The sequence below is a fragment of the Somniosus microcephalus genome, chromosome 29, assembly GCF_052327205.1.
Source record: "Somniosus microcephalus isolate GS21.2 chromosome 29, FLI_Smic_1.0, whole genome shotgun sequence".
NCBI lineage: Eukaryota > Metazoa > Chordata > Chondrichthyes > Squaliformes > Somniosidae > Somniosus > Somniosus microcephalus.
In genome coordinates this window covers 27,943,566-27,962,030 of record NC_141015.1, presented here as the reverse complement: position 1 = coordinate 27,962,030, position 18,465 = coordinate 27,943,566, and the positions used below count along the sequence as shown (strand labels likewise).

Here is an 18,465-nt window from a genome sequence, read left to right as displayed (position 1 = left end):
TTAACAGTGGTTTACCACAATAATTTTGAACTTTACTGAACCCCCACAAAAAAGACCCATCTAAAATAAAATAAAAAGAGCGTCAGCTTATTTAGCCTGTAATTTGTCCTTATTTTGTCCCTTTGAGTCTTCTACTCATGAGTCTGCTGAGTCTTCTACTCCTCATTGCTCCTCCTGATTCTCTGACTCTGGCTCTGACGTGTCCGTTTCCTCCTCTGTGTCAGTGTCTAGCTGTGTGGTGGACACTTCTGTATCTGGCTCAATAAGTTGTAGGTTCGCCCAGATAGCCACCAGTTTCTCCACTCTCGTTAGTCAGCCTGTTGCGCACCTTTGTATGCGTATTCCCAAAAAGTGACCAGTTTCGTTCAGAGGCCGCTGATGAAGGTGGGATTTGGAGTATCACCGATGCAATAGGTGACAGGGCCTCAGATGCACAAAGTCCCTTCCACCAGGTATGTGCACTGATATGCTTGCATGATTCCCATATCCCATCCCCATTCCAAAGACCTTGCTTGGTAGAGAACTTTGCCAGACTTCCCAGAACTTTGCCCACATCCAGATTGAGATGTTGTGAGAGGGTAGAAATCTCACTGTAAGCGCTGTTGATCTGTTCTCCAGAAAGTATTGGTCTCCCAACATGCTTTGGGTCCAGCATGTATGCTGCAGCATGAATCGGCTTGACACAAAATTCTTGACGCGTCTGTATGAATTGAACAACTGCCTTCTCCTCTGCTTTGAGCAGCAGGGATGTGGGTAGGGCAATGCTGATTTGTTCTTTTAAAATCAGTAAAAAGCCTGAACACCTGACAAGACAGCATCATCTCCTTCAATCTGAGCAATTGCAGATGCTACTGGTGAGAGTAGTTTAAGGCTGCTAACCACTCTCTCCCAAAACACATCATCCAGCAGTATTTTCTTGATGGTGGTTTCCATATCCCCAGACTGGGATATTGCCATTTCTTGCAGTGACTCCTTACCCTCCAGAAGGCTGTTGTACATTATGACAACACCACCCCATCTAGTGTTGTTGGGCAGCTTCAGTGTGGTGTTCTTGTTCTTTGTTATTTGCTTGGAGTTGTAGGTTGCTGCAACTACCTGTTTTCCCCTGACATACTTAACAACTTGCTTGGCTCTCTTGTACAGTGCTTCCATGGTTCTCAAACCCATGATGTCCTTGAGGAGCAGGTTAAGCCCATGAGCTGCGCACCCAATAGACGTAATATGAGGGTAGGCCTCCTCCACTTGAGCCCAAGCAGCCTTCATATTCGCAGCATTGTCAGTAACTACTGCAAAGACCTTTTGTGATCCAAGATCGTTGATGACTGCTTTCAGCTCATCAGCAATGTATGTGCCTGTGTGTCTGTTGTCCTTCGTGTCTGTGCTCTTGAAGAACACTGGGAGAGGAGTGGAGACGATGTAGTTTATGATGCCCTCCCCTCGTACATTTGACCACCCATCTGAGATAACTGCAACACAGTCTGCCATCGCTATCGTTTCTTTGAGCTTTCCTTGGACTCTGTTATACTCAGCCTCCAGCAAATAAGTAGACAAAGCATGTCTGGTGGGAGGACAGTATGCAGGGCGAATAACATTGAAAAATCTCTTCCAGTACACATTGGCTGTGAGCATGAGGGGTGAGCCTGTTGCATATACAGCTCGAGCAAGGCACTCATCTGCATTCTTCTGGCTATGGTTATCCATTGTATCAAAGAACCTTCCAAGTGGGCCAGGAGTTGCTGATGATAAGGAGCCTGATGCTGAATGAGAACCATCATCTTCTTGAATGGAAGCAGAGGAACTCTGGGCTGACTGCTGTGAGCTTTGAGTGAAGTTGTTGCATTTGGATAAATGCTGCTGCATCTTTGTGGCATTCTTTACATATGGCTTTCTACAGTGTTTGCACATGTACACAGTCTTTCCATCTTTAATGCCTGGGGTAAAATGCTTCCACACATCCGACTGTAAACGTGGCATTGTTCTATGCAGAGAAATAAAGGGCATTCATCTCTGTGTCGAACTGCGGTCGATCAGCACGATTGCAACAGGGTGAGTACATTTTTGCTGATGCTCCATGTGATGGAAGCATGACCTGTACACACACGACGCTACATCACCAATAGTGTATTATTTTGTATATTTTAAATTGAAGGACGACAGAGTTCAACAAGTAACTGGTTTATTTGGTATAAAGTCTGATTTACTTACTGCATCATCACAACATCAGCAGAAAACAAAATGACTTCCCTCAGGACCCCTAACCTGGATCTTAAAAAAACTATAGCAGTTTACAGATGCCTGCAGGCCAATCAAAATTCGATATGCAAATATTACAAATAGAGGGAGCTAATCGCTCATCCAACCAATCAGGACACATTTGTTCACAGTCACACACAAAACTTGTAATTATTAAAACAAGCCAAGTAAGAAGATAAACATATATTGATTAAGAAATTCCTTAATAATTAAGATTCCATCTCTGTTAGTAATTTTAAGAGAGGACCTGTGGAAAAAAAAGAAATACAAAAAAAACAATATTATGCTAGCATGTGCTTTTTTGGGCAAAATTCCCAAAATTCCCAAGCTAAACTTCCCGTGGAAAATTTCCGGAAATTTACCAGAAACTTTCCACCCCTTTGCAACCCTACCTTGTACTGAGACCACAAAGCCAGATAATTTATGTACACCGGAAATAAGAGGGTCCCAGTACTGACCTCTGAGGCACACCACTTCATATCTCCCCGTAATTCAACCTAGCTTATAATACAATTACTGTCTGCTTCATTCTTTTTAGCAAGTTACCAAACCATATTCATGTCTCACTCTGATACCCACTCTCAGAGTCCTATATTGAGGACTTTTTGGAAGTCTAGGTGCACGACCGGATATAGCTCCCCATGTCAATTTGGAATATTAGCTCCTCAAAAAATGTAATCAAATCTAACTCAATGATTTGGATGAGGGGACCAAATGTAATATATCCAAGTTTGCTGATGATCCAGAGCTGGATGGGAATGTAAGTTGTGAGGAGGATGCAAAGAGGCTTCAAGGGGATATAGACAAGCTAAGTGATTGGGCAAGAACATGGCAAATGGAATATAATATGGAGAAATGTGAAGTTATCCACTTTGGTAGGAAAAACAGAAAAGCAGAGTATTTTTTAAATGGAGAGAGATTGGGAAATGTTGGTGTCCAGAGGGACCTGGATGTCCTTGAACACGGATCACTGAAAGTTAACATGCAGGTACAGCCAGCAATTAGGAAAGGAAATGGTATGCTGGCCTTTATTACAAGAGGATTTGAGTATAAGAGTAAAGACGTCTTACTGCAATTATATAGGGCCCTGGTAAGACCACACCTGGAGTAGTGTGTACAGTTTTGGTCTCTTTACCCAAGGAAGGATATACTTGCCATAGAGGGAGTGCAACAAAGGTTCACGAGACTGATCCCTGGGATGGGGGGATTGTCCTATGAGGAGAGATTAAGTAGACTAGGCCTATATTCTCTAGAGTTTAGAAGAATGAGAGGTGATCACATTGAAACATACAAAATTCTTATAGGGCTCGACAGGGTAGATGCAGGGAGGATGTTTCCCCTGGCTGGGGAGTCTAGAACCAGGGGCACAGTCTCAGAATAAGGACTCAGCCATTTAGGACTGAGATGAGGAGAAATGTCTTCAATCAGACGGTGGTGAATCTTTGGAATTCTCTACCCCAGAGGACTGTGGAGACTCAGTCATGGAGTATATTCAAGACAGAGATCGATAGATTTTTGGATATTAAGGGAATCAAGGGATATGGGGATAGTGCAGGAAAGTGGAGTAGAGGTAGAAAATCAGCCATGATCTTACTGAATGGTAGAGCAGGCCCAAGGGGCCAAATGGCCTACTCATAGAAACATAAAAGATAGGAGCAGGAGTAGGCCATTCGGCCCCTCGAGCCTGCTCCGCCATTCAATGCGATCATGGCTGATCATCCAAATTCACTACCCTGTCCCTGCTTTCTTCCCATACCCCTTGATCCCTTTAGCCTTAAGAAATATATCCAACTCCTTCTTGAATATATTTAATGAATTGGCCTCTACTGCCTTCTGTGGTAGAGAATTCCACAGGTTAACCACTCTCTGGGTGAAGAAATTCCTCCTCATTTCTGTCCTAAATGGCTTACCCCTTATCCTTAGACTATGACCCTGGTTCTGGACTCCCCGACCATCAGGAACATCCTTCCTGCATCTAGTCTGTCCAGTCCTGTCAGAATTTTAAAAGTTTCAATGAGATCCCCTCTCATTCTTCTAAACTCCAGCGAGTATAAGCCCAATCGACCCAATCTCTCCTCATACGTCATTCCTGCCATCCCAGGTATCAGCCTGGTGAATCTTCGCTGAACTCCTTCCATGGCAAGAACATCCTTCCTCAGATAAGGCGACCAAAACTGCACACAATACTCAAGGTGTGGTCTCACCAAGATCCTGTACAACTACAGCAAGACATCCTTGTTCCTGTACTCAAACCCTCTCGCTACGAAGGCCAACATACCATTTGCCTTCTTAACTGCCTGCTGCACCTGTATGCTTACCTTCAGCGACTGGTGCACAAGGACACCCAGGTCTCATTGCACTTCCCCTTCTCCCAATCTATTGCCATTCAGATAATAATCTGCCTTCCTGTTCTTGCCACCAAAGTGGATAACCTCGCATTTATCCACATTATATTGCATCTGCCACTACTCCTACTTCTTATGTTCTTATGTTAAATCAGGAGCTTTTTACATGATCAAAATTGCTCTAGTCCAAAATGTTGCCCTTGGAGGCAAAAAAAGTGAACATTTGGTCAAAGAAAATTAAAAATACATCATCCTATATCTCACAGCTTATGGCAGAAAGTGCTTTTAATAAAATGATTGTAATAAAACATAACTTCTATAAAGGGGAAAAGTTATTAAGATGAGTAATTAAGGATCTGATACTTCCTACTGAAAACAAGACAGATCTATAAGTTTCAGAAAATGAACACATGAAAGTCTCAGTTATTCAGTACTTAGTCAAGATGCAAAAATTCTGAAAGAGGGATTACTTACCTGCTAAGCCCATTGGGCTGTGGTAAATTGGTGGAGTACTTTACTTCACCATTCATCTCTTCAACAGCCATAATATCCTGTTGGCCTTTGATTTTAACTTTGCCATGCCTAAAAAAAAGGTACCCAGACTGTTAATTTCTCCCCCAGAAACCAACCTAAATGTCTCATGTAATTAGTCATACAAAAAACCAACAGTAGATTGAGCCATGACCATTTCATCATTAAAGCTCGTCAGCAACAATGAACTGACCACTCCTGTGACACATTTGATGTAGTCCCTATTGTATTAACATACTTAAATAAAAAGAGTATTGCACATTTGTTTTTTTTTTTAAAAAGCCAATTTATTTTACTTATTTATATCATTCAGGTGAACCCTTTACCCCAATAGGTCATAAGAACAGCAACCCAAACTAACTCCATACAAGCTCCAGTAATCGATGAATCACTCTCCCCAAACCCGATCCAACTTTTTAAAAATGCACCATAAACCTTAAGCATGCTCTGTGCGTACTGCTGTATATACAATTATACCCATAGACTTAGTGTAACTCTATGTTCCTGTAAATACAATGTAAGCAAAATAGGGCTTTTCAACCTGGAAAGGTGGCATCTCGGAGGCGATCGTGTAGCTGCATATAAGATAGCCACAGAAATGGAACAGGTACATCCAGAATACTACTTTTATTAAATTGCAAGAGTGGGATAAGGTTCAAACTAGGAAAAGGTAAATTTGACACTGATATCAAGAAGGCTTTCACACAAAGAGTGAGCAATACATGATAGAGTGGTGAAAGCGAAAATCCTGGAAAAATTTAAGAAACAATTTGATGCTGAATGGGGAATGTAGGGTATTTTCGGATGGATCAATTAAGATGGGAAGTGCCTTCCTCGTCCATAATTATCTTGTGACAAAGTGGGAGAGGAGAGTGGAGAGCAAGGGTTGCAACAATCTACTTTCAATTCTGGAACCTGGATTATATCCAGCACTGACACTTTCATTCCATCAGATGAAAGCTTGTCATCTCTACTGTCCGTAACAGTCCTACAGAATGAAAGAACTTGCATTGATGCAATGCCTGATCACATCCTCATGACATCCCAAAGCATTTTACAATCTATAAAATAAGTTTGGTCAGCTTTAATGAAGTTCATGGACAATACAGGCACACGGCAGAGTCTTGCCCACTTACTGAAATTATTAGATCACACTCAGAAGCCATAATGATGGCTAATGTGGGAAATATGGACTTTTGTCACTAAGAATGAGACCATCTATTCAGCTGCCTCTGCTGCAACCCTCCTTTCCCCTTGCCTACCAAGAGAAATTTCTCCCCAAGGTTCCCTGCTTCCCTAGCACTGAACCCCCTCTGAACTTATCTTGTCCAGGAGATGCACCTCCAGCTCTCAACCCTATTCACTCACACTAAACCGCTGACCACCCAACATCCCTTCATGGTTCCCATGCTAGCCGACATTGTAAATGGTTCCCTTTGCTCAAATACGGTCCCCCTCCCTTTTAAATTTACCATCATCACTCCCTCATCAAAAGAAAGCATCCTAGACCCCACTGTCCTTGCAAACTACTGCCTCGTCTCGAACCTCACTTTCCTCTTCAAAGTCCTTGAAAGTGTTAACGCCTCCCAAATTCAAATCCACGTTCAAACCTCTCCAATCAGGTTTCTTCCTATGCTACAGCACCGAAACGGTCCACCTCTGTAACATCACTGTCTCCGCTCCTGCCTTAGCTTATCTGCTGCTGAAACATTCATCCATGCTTTTGCTAGTTTCATATTTGACTATTCCAATACTCTCCTGGCCAGCCTTCTTCCACCTTCTGTAAACTTGAGCTCAAAGACTCTGTTGCCTGTATCCTAACCCACACCAAGTCCCGTTCACCCATCGCCCTGTGCTCGCTGACCTACATTGGCTCTCGATCCATCAACAACTCGATTTTAAAATTCTCATCTTGTGTGTTCAAATCCCTCCATGGCCTCGCTCCCCCATAACTCTAACTTCCTCCAACCCTACAGCCCTCGGAGAACTCTGCATTCCTCCAACTCTGCTCTGTTGTGCATCCCCAATCCCTTCACCTCACCATTGATGGCTGTGCCTTCAGCCATCTGGGCCCCAAGCTCCAGAATTCCCTCCTTAAGCCTCTCCACCTCTCTTCCTTTAAGATGCTCTTAAAAACCTACCAAGCATTTAATCGCCCTTCCGAATATCTCCTTTGGCTCGGTGTCAATTTTTGCCTGATTATGCTCCCGTGAAGCGCCTTGGGATCTTTTCCTATGTTAAGGTCGCGATGTAAATGCAAGTTGGAATTGTTATTTAAGCACAAAATAGCGATATAAAAAGACAATCTGCTTACCATTGGAAAGGCTGCATATTGTGCAGAAATGGTCGAAATCCTGAGATACACTCAAATACTAAGGTTCCAAAGCTCCAGTAGTCCACAGTGACTGTATACGGTTGTGAATCAAATAGCTCTGGAGCCTAGAAAAAAGGTCACATTACTGTTTAACTACCAAGTCTATTTGGATAATTTCTCTCAAAAACTAGAGAGAGTGAAAAAAATGAATCTACATTGCTCATCGACAGACACACCAGCAGTTACACACACCACTCAAAAATTTTCTGCGGGATCTTAAAAGATTTTCAGTTACAGTCTAATCCTGATAAAATGCAGAACTAGACACTTAGCTTCCTAAGATCTACATTACTACTGCAGCCAAACTAAAGTTAACTGACAGTTCTTTAATGGTCAAACAGACCGTGTTACAAATGACAGTAACACATTTTACATAAAAATGATGCCAGAGTGGTAGTAAACCTACTGGATATAGTTTGCCAAGTTCTTTTAAAATGTGTTAAGTTAAAAATTGAATAATTGTGGTACGTTTCATAGTGGAATCAAATACAGGAAACTTTGGTTTATCCGGAGGTTATATGTCCGAAATACTCGATCTAACAGCAAAAATCAGGAGCCGTTTTCTATAAGTTTTTTTAGTTCTCGTTGCTTTTTTTCCCCCCCAGTCAGACACTGCAAGGTCTGTAGCTATAGCAACAGCTTCAGCTGGAGACGCTTGCAGCTGCAGCCGACTGTTTTGAAGCTGTTGCTAAGCAACAGGGTTTGTTGATTCACACAGGGCTTTTCAGTTCCGTATGTTTCAACATTATGCTGGTATGTCCGGCACTTTTGATGGTACGGCACCAGCTCGGTCCCGTCAGTGCCGGATATCAGAAAGTTTCCTATACTGAAGAACTCCAAACATAACAATTGTTACGATGCACAAAAATGTTATGCTTTAATCAAACATGCATTTTGCCAACTATAACATTCTGTTGCACCTCCACAAATGTGATTATAAAAATAAAATGATCAAACAATATTGAATACTAGTCAATATTTTCCAGCATTGCACATGGGGAGTCAAGACCAAGTGTAGTCTTTAGGTGAGGGAGGGTTAGAGGGTGCAGGATAATTGGACCAGGGTGCATAGGCATGATTTAGCCATCATTTTAAGATTGTACATTCTGTCCTTATTTCTGTTTTTCCATTTAAATTCAAATGTCCATATTAATAATGAAAACTGCCTATGTAAGCTTGTCACGCTACATGTGCCCTCCTGCTCGTGATGGTGCTGTTGCACCTCCACTGGAGGGAAGAGTATAATCACAACATGACAAGTTTACATACGCAGTTTGCGTTATAAATGTGAACAAAGGAATTTATAACGTGAAAATTTAACAGGAAGCGTTTGCAGACATAATGGGCCAGATTTTCAGTGTGCCGTGAGGCGGGCTTTCAGGCGTGTGGGGGGCAAAAATCCCGAATTCGGGGGTCCCGACACCATCCCGCCCAAAACCCACCTCCACGTAAGTTTCAAGGGAGACGGGTACCCGCCCCGCACTGGGACCCGCCGACCCGAGGCAGGAAGGGATTAGTGCCAATTAACTGCCTGTTAACAGGGAGTTAACAGGCAGTTTTTAGCCTAATCCCTATTTTAAGGGATGTCATGTGGGATTCCCGACAACTCCAAACCACGCCAGGTAGAGCAGGCGGGCCGTCGGGTTGAAGGACTTGGAGGGGTCGCGATGTCGGTGTTCAGGTGAGTGATGGGTGCATGAGTGCAAAGGTAAGTGTGTTTGGTGTGTGTAAAGAAGTTTTACTTACCTGTACTTACCTTAACAGCCTTTCTTCCTCTAGGCGTCGGGAGTCCATCACTCAGCTGGAACTGAAAGCTGAACGGCTGCGATCTGTCAAAAGTGACAGCCTTCAGTGCTGGTGACAGTTCTAACGGAGTCTGCGTAGAAGGACTCAGGTTAGAAGTCAGACTGTCAGTGTTTGAAAGCTTCAAACAGATGTGAAACACTGATATTTCATCTGTCAAAAACTCTTGACAGATGAAATTTCAGTCTGTGATGTCACCTGTTGCCGGGTGGCCCTTAATTGGCCTGCTTGGCGGGCTCAACAAGGTCAATCAAGGGAAAATCGCATCGATTGGCTGGACGTCGATGGAGGCGGGACTAAAACCCGAAAGTTGTAGTCCCGCCTCCTTCCCGACAGCTTAATGAAAATCCAGCCCAAGGCTTTTAGTCATGGTGCGGAGATGCCGGTGTTGGACTGGGGTGGACAAATGTAAGAAGTCACACAACACCAGGTTATAGTCCAACAGTTTTATTTGAAATCACAAGCTTTCGGAGCGCTGCTCCTTCGTCAGGTGAAGTGGAGAGATGCATAAACACACAGCTTATATAGTCAGAGAATAATGCCAGATGATTACAGGTAATCTTTCTAACTGCCATTTATCGCACCTCGGCAGAGAGATAATCACAGCAAACAGGTCAGTCAGTCAGGAAAACATTACATCAAAGAACAATGAGGTGGGGTCACAAGGGGTCAAATGTTGCAGATGCTGGGGTCTATGAAAAACAAAAAACAGACAAAAAAACATATTTTTGCTGGAAATCACAGCAGGTCCGGCCGCATCTGTGTAGAGAGAACAAGCCAACGACGACTCGAGTCTGGATGACCCTACATCAGGTGGGGTTACATGTAGCGTGACATGAACCCAAGGTCCCGGTTGAGGCCGTCCTCATGAGTGCGGAACTTGGCTATCAGTTTCTGCTCTACGATTTTGCGTTGTCGTGTGTCTCGAAGGCCGCCTTGGAGAATGCTTACTCGAAGATCGGAGGCTGAATGTCCTTGACTGCTGAAGTGGTCCCCGACTGGGAGGGAACACTCCTGCCTGGCGATTGTTGCGCGGTGTCCGTTCATCCGTTGTCGCAGTGTCTGCATGGTCTCGCCGATGTACCATGCTCCATGGCATCCTTTCCTGCAACGTATGAGGTAGACAACGTTGGCCGAGTCACATGAGTATGTACCACGTACCTGGTGGGCGGTGTCCTCACGTGTGATGATGGTATCTGTGTTGATGATCTGGCATGTCTTGCAGAGGTTGCCGTGGCAGGGTTGTGTGGTGTCCTGGTCGCTGTTCTCCTGAAAGCTGGGTAATTTGCTGCGAACGATGGTCTGTTTGAGGTTAGGCGGCTGTTTGAAGGCGAGTAGTGGAGGCGTGGGGGATGGCCTTAGCGAGGTGTTCATCGCCATCGATGACATGTTGAAGGCTGTGAAGAACATGGCGTAGTTTCTCCGCTCCGGGGAAGTACTGGACAACGAAGGGTACTCTGTTGGTTGTGTCCCGTGTTTGTCTTCTGAGGAGGTCTATGCGATTTTTTTGCTGTGGCCCGTTGGAACTGTCGATCGACGAGTCGAGCGTCATATCCCGTTCTTACGAGGGCGTCTTTCAGCATCTGTAGGTGTTCATCGCGTTCCTCCTCGTCTGAGCAGGTCCTGTGTATTCGCAGGGCTTGTCCATAAGGGATGGCTTCTTTAACGTGGTTAGGGTGGAAGCTGGAGAAGTGGAACATCCTGAGGTTGTTCGTGGGCTTGCGGTAGAGTGAAGTGCTGAGGTGTCCATCTTTGATGGAGATTCATGTGTCCAAGAATGAAACCGATTCTGAGGAGTAGTCCATGGTGAGTTTGATGGTGGGATGGAACTTGTTGATGTTATCGTGTAGTCTTTTCAGTGATTCTTCGCCGTGGGTCCATAGGAAGAAAATGTCGTCGATGTATCTGGTGTATAGTGTTGGTTGGAGGTCCTGTGCAGCGAAGAAGTCTTGCTCGAACTTGTGCATGAAGATGTTGGCGTATTGGGGTGCGAATTTGGTCCCCATGGCTGTTCCGTGTGTTTGGGTAAAGAACTGGTTGTCGAATTCGCACCCCAATACGCCAACATCTTCATGCACAAGTTCGAGTAAGCATTCTCCAAGGCGGCCTTCGAGACACACGACAACGCAAAATCATAGAGCAGAAACTGATAGCCAAGTTCCGCACTCATGAGGACGGCCTCAACCGGGATCTTGGGTTCATGTCACGCTACATGTAACCCCACCTGATGTAGGGTCATCCAGACTCGAGTCGTCGTTGGCTTGTTCTCTCTACACAGATGCGGCCGGATCTGCTGTGATTTCCAGCAAAAAAAATGTTTTTTTGTCTGTTTTTTGTTTTTCATAGACCCCAGCATCTGCAACATTTGACCCCTTGTGACCCCACCTCATTGTTCTTTGATGTAATGTTTTCCTGACTGACCTGTTTGCTGTGATTATCTCTCTGCCGAGGTGTGATAAATGGCAGTTAGAAAGATTACCTGTAATCATCTGGCATTATTCTCTGACTATATAAGCTGTGTCTTTATGCATCTCTCCACTTCACCTGATGAAGGAGCAGCGCTCCGAAAGCTTGTGATTTCAAATAAAACTGTTGGACTATAACCTGGTGTTGTGTGACTTCTTACAAATGTTTTTAGTATCAATGTTTGAAGCCAATTCAGAAGTTTAAAAAAGCTGCAGTAATTGTGTAAAAAGCACTAGGGTGCATCAATTACTATACCCTCAAAGCCTCCTTGAAAAAGTGCAACATCCCCACCGACGCCTGGGAATCCCTTGCCCAAGACCGCACAAAGTGGAGAAACAGCATCCGGGAAGGCGCTGAACACCTCAAGTCTCCCTTCGCCGGGAGCAAATGGAAGCCAAGCGCAAGGTGCGCTTAGCAACCCAAGCACCCCACCCACCCGCCCCTTCAACCACCATCTGCCCCACCTGTGACAGAGACTGTAGGTCCCACATTGGGCTCATCAGTCACTTGAGAACTCATTTTTAATGTGGAAGCAAGTCATTCTCAGTTCCGAGGGACTGCCCAAGAAGAAGATGATCACCCTCATCAGAACAATTAAAAACACACACTTCCAATATACAAAGCAAATAAAACTTACCAGGTATTGTAATGTCCCAACAAAAGATGTGCAAAGACTTCCTTGGTCCAGGTCTTTTGCGTAGCCCAAGTCAATTATTTTGTGTACCACCTGTGTTAAAAATAGAAAGATTTATTAACTCCATTTGCCTTTTATTTTTGCAATTAAATTCAGATGTCCCTTCAGCAAAAATTAAACACAGTTATGAGAGTCAGCTATTTTATTCATGTCTTTTATTAATTTGTTGTAAATCAATTGAGTAAGTCACTCTTGACAGCTCAATGGGAAAGTGCATCAGAAGGTGTGCACTGAGGCATACCGATCAGGGGTAAATCCAGAACTTGATCTCTGGTTTCTACTGAGTTAACCAAGCTTATTTGGGTGACAGTGCGCACTAGAATTTAACTCAATGCTCTCCTTCCACCTTCATGTCACTCTAAGAAAAAACACCCAACACAGCATCCGAAGTTCCTAGTTCCTGCTGCAAATACACTTGGTAGGTCACTGAATTAAGACAGGACGACACTCAGTTGTAACAGCCATCCATAATTGAAATGCCAGTCAGGAAATTCGGCCCATAAAACGACACACCAAAATTGAGAAAATATTGAAATATATTTTTTTTAATTTAGAATTTTGCTAAAAATCTGCATTTCAAGACTTCTCAAATTCCTATGCATGCGTGACTGAACAGCATCCTGTACCTCATAAAATTTAAATTTCTGCACAATAAATTTCAGAACATTTATGAAGCAAGAATGAAGCAATGTGCAACATCTGGTAAAAAGCACAACTATAAATTAAATTCCTGAAGAGTAAGGCTTCTAATAGCCACGGCACACCCAAAAATAGTACCAAAGGCATCAATTTTCTTACTTCATTCATTAGAAAACAAAAAGGGATGGAATCTTTTTTCTTTGTACATGTTGCTAGAACTATTGCATTTCTTCGTAATTTTGTACATTTAAAACATTGCCAAAGTTTGTTTACATTCTGTATCACGGAAAATTATCCCCATCCTCATAGATCCCATAATTCAATGCTCTTAAGAGAAGGCTGGATAGTACCAACATCTGAGCACATTTAACTGCAAAGATCATCACAAACATATTTTCGAAAAATGAAAGGCAAGTGATCATTTTAAAATTCATTTGCAGTGAGGGCTGAATTTTGTGTTATGGCACCATAAGAATTAAGTAACTGCTGCCTATCAGAAATCCACAAGTCAGCAGGGAATCTTAACCCACAAAGCAACATTGGGATTACTTTTAAGACCTCAAAACACCATGCTCTAACATTTTTGAAAACTGTCCTGTAATTTTAAAAAAACGCTGCTACTTGTAAACAATTAGTTTCTTGTCGAACATTTCATATACAGGCACCATTAATACATCGTACCTTAATAAACAACTGTTATGGAGAAGACACAAAAACAGAATGGAGCAGGATAAAACTAATCAACAGATTAAGTGGTAATGAATGACCTGCTCTGTACCAGACTACTTCAAATATACAGGCTGACCTAAAGAATTTAACTCCTACTGTCTGCCTGCTATCATCAATTCTGCAGTGCATTGCACGAGGACTCCATTAGTGGGCGGTAGTCTTTTGATCATGAAAATGACTGGTCAATAAACCTTCACTTTCACTTTAAAGATACCAGCTTGTGGTAGTGTAGTGCAATCCATGAAGCAGAGGGCTTCAGGTTATGTCTAAACACGAATGCTCTGTTTTGGCAGTTGCCATTGTTATTGCCACTGTTCCAACACCAACTGATTTCTTGCTTCTGATAGTGCTGCATTTCAAAGTTATCCGCTCCGTGTATCAATACTCAACATCATCCTGGTCGGTCTGCTGCAAGCATCTCCCAATTACTTGTGTCAATCCCCAGCAGCTTCAGGTTGTCCTTCAATACACCCTTAAAATGGGCCTTGTGCCCATCCTGCAAATGCTTGCCAAGTTTGAAATTGCTCCACTTGGAAATCTGTCATCATCCATCCAAAAACTATGTTCTGCCCACCAGAGCTCGGCTTTTATAATCATTGGCCGGAATTTTCCCCTAAAAAAAAGGGTGCTTTTGGAGCATGGGGGCAGTTAAAGTGTTAAAAATGGGATTCCCAGCCTGATCATGCCTCCAACTGCCCACTTCCGGTTTTACCGGAGGTGGGACGCGAGCGACCAACCCGCTGCCAGGGGGAGTTACCTCAATTGAAATATTGGAATGAGGCTGGAAGCCTCTTTTTTTCCCCTCCATTTTGTGTTTAACTGTCTGTGGACGGGTTTCACACAATTCTTGAATTCAGAGGTGGGGGCTGCTGCATCCAGGAGGTAAGTGGCTTTATATCTACCTCCTGGATCCAGGATCCCAACCATACCCACTCCCCGTGATCAGAGAGCCCACCACGAGGCCTACAATCACCTTCCAAGACTTCCACCCCCACCTAGGCTTCCCTCCCCCCACAACGATGATGAGCCCGCCTCGATCCTCTCTTCCCCCTGCCCATACCCCACCTCCCCCCACCCACACAATCCCTGGCCGACACCCCTCCCGATCCCCAACCCCTGCTAATTCTCTCCTCCACCCCCGATCCCAGCCGAAGCTCTCCCCACCTCCCGATGCCCAACCCCAACCGATCCTCTCCTCTCTCCCGATGCTCCTCCTGCGATTCCCTCCCCCTTGCTTCTGAGGCCTACCCGTCCGCAACCAGCCTCTCAATTTGGCTAGCTTCGGGTGGGAATCCAAGGCCTCACATTCAAATCAGGCCCTGCTGTTAAAGTCGGCAGGGCCTGCGGGAAACCCGGCCTCCTGGGTTTCCCGCCCGCCTTGGAGGCCCCCCGCCCGCAACCCGCCTCCCTTGAGAAAATTCCAGCCAACGTCTTTTGATTTTCCACATGAAGAATTTTATCCAATTACTTGTAATTTTTATGTACAATACTGTTATTATGAAGTACTGAGAATACAAATGAATTCACTTCAATTTAAAAAAAATTATTTTAAGACAGGCAGTGATGGTCCATCTGACCAGCTTGAAACTGAACAACTCTGGCTGACTCACATGTTTAGCCTCTTATGTGGGTATCAGTCAGGCCCAGCTGAATCTGATCATATAGTATTCAGTGAAACAGAATACTATAAATTCATATGAACAAAAATAACTCATCAGCTCTTGATAGCTGTTTATCTTAAACAAAAACTGAGCCCACACAGCTGTCACATCAAAAATGATATTTTAACTGAAGAAGAGCCTAGGGGGAGTATTTTTGGTTCATCACCAATGACAAGTGTCCTGGAGTAGGCTTCACTGGAACCAACATGAGCTGCAAGTTGACCCATGCTACCGGGTTGGTACTCGGTCATGGAGTGGACTAGGAGGGAGGGAGACCAAACCTCATGTCTTCCTGCAGCTCAGAAAACTGATTGAAGGCATGGGAGGAAAGCCAATGCAGGAGATAGTCTGGCTACGACTGGATAGACAAGAGTGAAACCATGCAAGGGCAGTCCCATTCAGCTGGACAACAGAGAACTGTTGGAGGAGGATGGTATAGTTAACCGTGTCAACGGCTGCAGGCACGTCGAGAATGGATAGTGTACCACGATCACAGTCATTTGTGACTTTGATTAGGGCCGTTTCAGTTCTCCGGCAGGGGCGGAAACCTGATTAGGGAGGTTCAAACATGGAGTTGCGAGAAAGGTGGGAACAGACTTGGGAGGTGACAACACGTTCGAGGACCTTGGAGAAGGGAGGTTGGAGATGGGGCAGTAGTTTGCAAGGACAGAGGGATCAAATCGTGTTTTTTTTTTTTTTGAGGAGGGGTGATGGTGGCAGATTTGAAAAGGGAGGGGGACAGTATCTGAGGAGAGGGAACCATTTACAGTATCAGCTAGCATGAGACACTAATCAAAACAAGATTATAATTCATTCTTAAACTTCAGCAGGCAAGTTATGAAGCGATAAAGCTTAGACTGTAACATTTTAAATTCCTGGTAGAACTTTCTTACCTTGCCACTGGCTTCTTGTATCACAATGTTCTCAGGTTTTAGATCTCTATGGATAATTCTGTTGTCATGTAAATACTGGATGCCAGAACCTGATTTATAGCAAATGCAAAATGGTCACCAAAAGTAGCTTAGTTTTAAATACAAAAAGAGGGTTTTTTTGCGGATTGATCATGCAAGTTACATTTTCAAAAAAAAAGCAGAAAATGCTAGAAATTTACAGGAGGTCTGATAGCATCTATTATTAGTTGTTATTAGAACTGGAAACTGGAAGATAAGCAAGCTCCTTTGTAGGGCTGAATAAAAAAAAAATAATAATAATTTGGGGGTGGAAGAGAACAACGCAAGTCAACAGTCAGTTCATTGGTCCGAATGGCTAACAAATAGGTTTTTGAAACCCTAGAAAGAGGAGAAAACTGACTAATGCTAGAAAAGATCTTACAGTACTTAAACATTAAAAGAGCAAAAGTGCATGAAAAGAATTGTGAAGGAGCAAAAAGATCCACACAAGGAATAAAAGGCAAAGAAAAGGGAAAAATAAATACAAAAACTACAAATGCAAGAAATTGGAAATAAAAACCAGAAAACGCTGGAAAAAAACTCAACAATGCAACAAATAGTTTTTAATTAGCCCCTTAAGTTTTATAATGATTAACAAGCCATCTCCTTACAGGTCTGTTAACATGTTGCCATACCACCACTTTCATGTTTTCACACAGTTGCAGATGCACACTGATGCAAAAAAGTGGTGTCTCAGGCATCAGGCCAATGATCTGACTACCCGGTGTGAAGTAGTGCCAGGGCATCACACACTGCCTCAACTTTGTACTTCAACAAATCTATTGGGCACTTCTCCAAAATTTAGTTTTGAATCTTTTTAGAGTTAGGAGACAGCCCGACACTTCCATCATCATTAAAAATGAATGCTGCAGAGTACACAGGCAGGCATGTGTGCTTACAGCTCTGCAGTTGATGACCTCAGTGCAGCTATCAGCAAGGCACAGCCAGCATTGTAACTTCATAGGGCTACTAAGAATGATCATGCCGACCAAATTGCAGCTTCTAGCGGTTGTGGAATTTGTGATCATGATGTTGTTCATGGAGAACCAAATCCAGAAGCTGGAGGAATCTTGGGGAAAACTGAGTAAGTCAGGACATTGTTAGCATTTGTGGGATAAAACTCCATTCTGCAGCCAGAGCTTTGTAGTAATATAGACTGAAACCTGGTAATTTAATTTTATATTTATCTATTATATATTAAAAAGTAATTTCCTAATCCGAAACCATCCCCTTGGTGGTGCATCTATATATCTGTCCGGTCTCTTATACGTTCGAAAGTTATAGAGCGTACCTACACGCGCGTCACGTCAAAAGAAAGCTTACGATTACAGACCGGTCATAGGCGTATTTACGTTTCGGCCGGACAAAGATCGCGCCCGCGGTATCCAAAAAACGTTCAACATTCCGCTCATTAGCATCTCATTAGCGATAGAGTGACCTCGAGGTCGACCAATCGTACGCCGGGCGGGCCCTCCTCCGGTCGAGTGAGGGGACGATTGACCAATCCTACGCTTCGGTGACCTGACGGTCGACCAATCGGTGCGTGTGTGGGCGGGCCTTATCGTTCTGAACCGAGGTGAGTGTCAGCCATCTTGATTCCATTCTTTTTCCCGCATTCTGCGTTTTTCTTTTCAAACCTACATTTCCAGCAAAAAAAATTTGCTTTTATTAAATTGTTTTTAAAAAAACTTAATTCTTTTGTAAACCTGAAGATTCTTTTTCCTACCTTTCCCCGTTTTTGTAAGGCCTCATAACCTAGGCCTCAAAGCCTGGGCCTTTCCTGCCCAGCTACGCCCGAGCTAGGTAATTGTCCCACGACTTCTGCTAAGCTCCACCCCCCCCGACCCCCGTTGTCACGTTACCCGGGGCAACGGCGTCAGCCACGAGGGTCACGGGACATAAACAGGACGCGGCGTCTCTCTCTGTTCCCCGCTCGGCTCGGGCGGGTCTCTCGGGAGTGGGGATCTCGGGCGGGGCTTGGAGAGCGGGAAGGGTTACCCCGGCAACCGGGCCCGCCGCC

At 44.0% G+C, this 18,465-nt stretch overlaps 1 protein-coding gene across 3 annotated transcripts in view; it reads right to left on the bottom strand.

Annotated features, from left to right (window-relative positions):
• The window catches only part of LOC147098595 (inhibitor of nuclear factor kappa-B kinase subunit alpha-like), a 105,620-nt gene that overhangs the window by 48,665 nt on the left and 38,490 nt on the right, over nucleotides 1-18,465 (bottom strand). For all 3 annotated transcript variants that reach the window (XM_085970463.1, XM_085970464.1, XM_085970465.1), the window contains exons 6-9: nucleotides 16,389-16,477; nucleotides 12,410-12,499; nucleotides 7,444-7,568; nucleotides 5,073-5,180 (exon numbers count right to left, since the gene is read on the bottom strand). In XM_085970463.1, the coding sequence (XP_085826589.1) occupies nucleotides 5,073-5,180; nucleotides 7,444-7,568; nucleotides 12,410-12,499; nucleotides 16,389-16,477 (412 nt within the window). The remainder of the gene's footprint in view (nucleotides 1-5,072; nucleotides 5,181-7,443; nucleotides 7,569-12,409; nucleotides 12,500-16,388; nucleotides 16,478-18,465) is intronic.